The sequence below is a fragment of the Pygoscelis adeliae genome, unplaced genomic scaffold, assembly GCF_000699105.1.
Source record: "Pygoscelis adeliae isolate BGI_AS28 unplaced genomic scaffold, ASM69910v1 Scaffold580, whole genome shotgun sequence".
Lineage (NCBI taxonomy): Eukaryota > Metazoa > Chordata > Aves > Sphenisciformes > Spheniscidae > Pygoscelis > Pygoscelis adeliae.
In genome coordinates this window covers 41,725-47,724 of record NW_008823973.1, presented here as the reverse complement: position 1 = coordinate 47,724, position 6,000 = coordinate 41,725, and the positions used below count along the sequence as shown (strand labels likewise).

General features: G+C 40.6%; 1 protein-coding gene across 1 annotated transcript in view; it reads left to right on the top strand.

Moving 5' to 3' along the window:
• The first annotated feature begins 213 nt into the window (after window positions 1-213).
• TAOK1 (TAO kinase 1) overlaps window positions 214-6,000 on the top strand; it is a 35,950-nt gene continuing 30,163 nt past the window's right edge. The window contains exons 1-2 of the mRNA XM_009324713.1: window positions 214-441; window positions 4,670-4,741. Of these exons, the coding sequence (XP_009322988.1) occupies window positions 310-441; window positions 4,670-4,741 (204 nt within the window). The 5' untranslated portion in view covers window positions 214-309. The remainder of the gene's footprint in view (window positions 442-4,669; window positions 4,742-6,000) is intronic.

Genomic DNA, 6,000 nt, shown 5'->3' with positions numbered 1-6,000 from the left:
TCTCATTTTGTGTTTTGATTTTGGTTTGTGTTCTGTAGAAATGCTTGACTGCTGTCACAGTGGGACTGTGACATTATCCCAGCAGATAGGTTGCGTTGCTTCACGCAACAGGGATATTTGCTGTGGAAGAAGTGGAAACTGCTCCGCTGTAGCTTTGTTTCTGGCTCTTTGAGAAGAGGATAATCAGTGAAGGATTGCAATCTTTGTCTTGCAGTAATCCATGCTGAAGAGGCTCCATTCATACAGATGAACCAAGGGTTGAGGCAGCACTTTAAACCCAGATAGTCGGTCGGCTAACTGCCCAGCAGGATGCCATCAACCAGCCGAGCGGGCAGCCTGAAGGACCCAGAAATTGCAGAGCTCTTCTTCAAAGAAGATCCAGAAAAGCTCTTCACAGATCTCCGAGAGATTGGCCATGGAAGCTTCGGAGCAGTTTATTTTGTAAGTAGCCCCGTGACTTGTGAATTTTAGCTGTGTCTCTTTTTATCTTTAAACTGTGGACGTAGACTTTTTTTGAACATACTGAGGAACAGAAACTACTGTGAATCCTTTTGTATGGTGTTTGGGGCAGAGATGTTTTCTTGTGTGTCTATACAGTCTCAGTCCGTTCACAGACTCACAGTATCTCTAAGGTGTTTGCATACAAACTGAAAAGAAAAACTGGAAACGTGGCCCTTGCGGAAATGTGGCCCTTGCTCAGTGCTTTTAGGTGCATCGTTATGCTGCAAGCAGGGATTTATCTGCAAATTAAAACATGGACTTCTGCTCCATCGATTCTGACTGGCAATGCAGTTCTCTTGGTCTGATCGTCTCCTTATCATCTCTTGTCCCTTGAGTGAAATTGAGTTCTCTCTCCCTTCGTGCATACCCCCAGGCTCCCTTAAAGCCATTCTTTGTGTTTGACACCTGAATATTGGTGCTTTTGTTGTCATTGGTCCTGTCACATCCTTCCCTACTGCCGGCAAGAATCCTAGTATTCATCTGCATAAAACTTACTTGACGTAAATGTCTGGACAGCAGAATTTTTCCCAGGCTCGTGTAGCTCAGCCAGAGGTGGGACGTCTCATGGTAACCTCATTTGCAGGTTGCTGCATGTTAACCAAAGTGCATACTGTGAGACCTTCATTAAAAAACCATTTTCCTCAGAAAACCTTTTCATATTTATAATTATAGGAGGTGTGGCCAAACCTGCCAGTTTTCCTTCAGAAAACCATTTGTGTCAGTATTTTATGAGATGCCTATTCATTGTTAATAATTGCAGCAGACCATGTTGGGAACCTTCCAGCACAAATTTAATGCAGCACAGATGAACTAATTAGGAAAAGCTTCTTAATTTTGTTCCCTGCTTAAAACTATGAGCCGCCACTGTCTGGGAACAGATCTGGGGGAGGAAGTGTTTTCTAACGAAACAGTACTCACCTGCAGCCTTTACTTCATCTCATTTACTCACTTTGGTTGAAGAGTGGATATAAAAGGAGGGAACTGACACATCTGTCTTCCTGCTATGTGGAAATATTATTGAAGTTTTTCAGGAACGCTGTATCTTCTAGAGGCGTGCATGAACCGCCGGGGTATGGGAAACCAGCACGCGGGTAGAGGTAACCCGCGAGCTGTCTGCTAAGGGCATTCCCAGACACCAGCAAGAAGCTGCCATCTGTGGCGTTTGTAGACTGCCTGAACTTGGTAGTTGTGGTAAGAGCTGATTGCCCATTACCAGCTCCTTCTGCAAGGAGATTGAAAGTAAGAGGTCATTAATTCCTAGGCCCTTCCTCTTTTTTTCCCCCCTACCATTTTAGACTACCAATTTGCTATAGGTTGGTAGTTATTCACTAAAGAGTGTGATTACTTGATGGTGTTTGGATTGTTCTTCTTTGACAGAAAGTACGTCTAATTTGGCACTCACAAAAAGGCAAGCATAAGCAGTGCATCGCACTACTCCAACCCTTTTGGGGGCTTTATTTTTGTCAAGTAAGAGTAAGTTTCCAACAAAGAAGATACGCTGTTGCTATTTCTGTGTTAGGACGTTTTAACCTGTAAGTTTTGTGTTGTATTACAGTATCTTTTTACTAGTAGCAGGTCTAAGATCTTGAATCTGAAACTGTTTCATGTAATGTACTCAATACCTCAAACGGAAGCCTAAAAGATGAGAAACACAACATGGAGGGAGAAATTTAGTGTAAAATAAATAAGCATAAAGAACTAAGGTAGAGGAGCGTACGTCTTGGGTCCTTTATTCCTCTGCAAAGCTAGGGAAAAAACTTCTCTTAAGTTTCTTTAACAAGATTTTGATTGTGCTAATGCAAACAATTAAACTTTCTCTAACCGATGTAATATTGGATTGTAGTTAATAACTGCCTAAAAGCGTATTACTAAAGCCGATGACATACTCCACCTTTTCTGTGCTTATGCTTTGCTTGTATCACTGCTGAAGTTACTCTGGTCACCAGATGTTGATCCTTTGTGTGGAGTTTTTAGAGGAAAGCAGGATATATGTGCATAAATGTCTGCCATAAAACAAGCCTCATTCATTTAAATCGTTTAAGTTAGCTGGCCTTGTAACGGCTTCATGGCTTTTGTCTGGGAACCGTCTTTTTTCAATTATTCAAGATCACAAGGAAACTAAAAAAGCAAATGAAACTCCATGATTGTAACATTCATGGGGTGTCAGCTGTGATGGTTCCCTCTCTCTCAGCCCCGCTGTAGCAGTGAAGGACTGTAGGTGTTAGGCAAACGCAATCAGGGCTTGCTTGCTTGGGTTTTCTAATACATAGCAGCCCCCCACCAGTCTGCTTTCATTACGTACAGCCTGGACCAAAAATGTTGATGATAAATAGATGTGGGAGTAATTAACAAGTAGAAAAATCCATATAATCCTGAAATCTCCCCCTGCCTTTTTTTAAATGCAGTTGAGTCTTTTGTTGTTAGTTGTACCTACTTTTCTTTCCTTTTAGCAGTGATCCTGAGAAGGGGTGATATATTTATCTTATGTGATAACTGGCTAAGAGCGTTCACTCTTATCTTTCTTTGTTTGTTACATCCTGCAGTGGCAGAAAGTTTCCTTCCCCCCCCCCCCCTTTCATAATTGAATTCAGTAAAATAATGAATTTTACTGGTTCACCTCATGGTTTTAGTTTCTTAAAAACTGGAAGTCTGGCACCTCTGAATCATTTTGGAATTATCCTTACCCTACTCCCTGCTCTGCAGTGTAATAACAGCTTTCACTTGACACAGGAAACCTACAGCACTGGAACACTGCAGATGGAGCAGAATAATAACCCACTCTCTTTTGTTAGAGCTGTGTTCTCTCTGCTCTACTCTAGTATTTTGCTTGCCTGTTTTATTGCAATTCTTCACTGATTTTGAATGTTTCAGAGATTGCCTCTAATTGGTAAAGGTCTAAGAGGTGGAATTTTATTCTTCCTTTTTTGTCTCAAAAACCAAAAATAGTCGTCGTCCCCCAACCTTAGAGGTACTGTAACATCAGCGAGACAGTAGGAAGGATCCTCTCAAACAGAAAGAAAACTAAAAATAGTATCGGTTCAAGCTTATCATAACTGGTTGAAATAAAGATGGACAGGGAATTCTGGGAATCTCTTTTTAATGAACGGCAGAATTAAAACATGACTGAAAAACCTTTTTACAAAAGGCAGAGTCCCAGTACTTCATTAATCCATGTTCTGATAGGCTGTGCTTGATAGTACAAATATATTAAAAATCAGCATTTTCATCAGTGAATGCTGTGGTGCACATTATTTTGATTTATATCATTTGGCTTTGTATCCAAGTTGATTAGTCTTATCAGAGAGACTCCAAGGTCTTTTCCTCCACCACCTTCCCATGCTGCTGAAATCCTTAGCAGAGGAGAGCCTGGAGTCTTCTCTGCAGCCATCCTTCCTGCAAGGTGAAGCAGCGCTGCCTCTTCTTCCAGGGTGAATGAGCCATCAGTTTAGTGCTAAATTAAACAAAACTTCTTGTCTTATCTTGGATTGTTGCTGTCTGAAGTCAGGAAGTCTGCCTTTGAAGATTGAAAAACCATGTACATTTATTGTGCGGTGTAAATAATAATATTATTGGACTGAGAAAGTGAAAGTCTGAAGGGGAATCTGAGGATGGGTCTCTTAGATCACTGCCATCTCTCTCTGTATCATCTGCCTTCCTTTAAGACACAATAGCTAATTTGTGGGAGCACTGGGCAGAAAGCTGCCGGTGTCTGGAGCAGGTCTCCCTTGCGCATCCTGTGACATCTTTGCTTATGTTTGGAACGAAACAAGGGGGCTGAGCCTTGCTTCTGTTTGGTCTGGAATGGACCTGGGCAGGGAGAGAAGTTGATTTAGGGAAAATCCATTCTACTTGAATCAGAGCTGTTTTTATAAGCTATGATTTTTAGTTTAGAAGTGATGGTACTCGACTCCTGCAGAGACTTGCTGGATGCTGAGCACGGAAAATTGTCGTACCTTGTCTCACAAACAGGAGGTGATCTTTAACTTTGGAAGGAAATTTCTAATAGATGCAGCAGTCACACCCCTTGGAAGATATTTTAGTTTAATTGTCTGCAAGAGTTAACTAATGGATAAAGATTTTTCATTGCTTCACTGTGAGTATGTTTGGTTTACGTCTTGTGGGAAATCATGATCTGAAGAAACTGATGCAGCATGTTTTCATGTTACAGGCACGTGATGTGCGCACCAACGAAGTGGTGGCCATCAAGAAAATGTCATATAGTGGGAAGCAGTCCAATGAGGTATGTAGAACATGTTGCTTATTAAATCTTGACCATTGCAAATACTTAATATATGGGATGATTTTAGTTAGCTTGGGTTACAACAAGAGAGATCTTTCCTATAACTGTAAAGGTGAATGAGGGTACTGTGTAAACAAAACAAGTTAGTTTACCATTCACAGTGTTTTTCTGCCTAATCTGCTCCTGGAAAAGATGGGTAGGACTCATTGCTTCCAGACACAAAGGGCTCTTTTATGGGACGACGTAAATGTGTAGAAAGCAAAAAAGAAAATTAAAAATGGTAGTTTTGTATGTTAATATGTCTTGTTGCTCTTAAACATTCAATTTTAAATACCTTTTAAAATAACTGTGTTGCTTACTGGACAAAGGAATAACAGCAATGGATGCAGTAGTGAAAGATTCAGAGGGAATCTTGCTTTTACAAAGTAGTAAGGCAGAATGCATCCTTCGCTGGAATGGTTGTGCTGATGAGGACCTAAAACAAAAGCAAAACAGCAGTGAATGAATGAGTGTGAAAATCTGAACAGCAGCATAATTATGGAAGAACTGCCAGAGCTAGGGATTAAAGCAGTCTTTGCAGAGAGGTCTGTAAAAGTAGGCCTCTGAGATTTAGATGTTAAGTGTTTTCATGCTCACCCCAGATGTGTGTTTTTTTCCTAGGACGCTTAACAGAGATAATTGATTTTATACTTGAAATGTTTAAGTGCTAATACAGATTCTTGAAAAATCCAACAGGACACGAACAGCTGATTTGGTATTATTTCTGGTAAACGACATCTATGAAATCGTGGCATGATTTTTCAACAGAAGTATTTATTGTAACCATGTTGTTCAAGGCATTTATGGTTCCCTCCCTCCATTCTGTATATTCCAGTCCTAGAAGCAGTCTTGCTCCGATGAGTTTGACTAACAACTCAGTGCTTTCTGTGCCTGCCTTTTGTGTATTGATCATCTGCGCTACAAGGAGCTGAACTACTCCTTCCTTTCTGTGTGTGTGCGCGCGTGTATCTGTGTAGGAGGTAGAGGTGGCAGTGTCTCTCCAGCAGTCCTAAATTCTAACTTCATAGTTAAATTTGCTATGCGTGTTTCTATTTTGTCACTGCGGTGACTTGTTTAACTGTGTACTGATGAAAGCATAATTTGTACTTACTACTTGTCCTACTGTTTTAATTACTGTGAGCTATAAATACTCTATTCACATGAATGAAACAAACTGTGCATGCTTCAGAAATAGCTTTTGTTTGTCTTCGATGTGTATG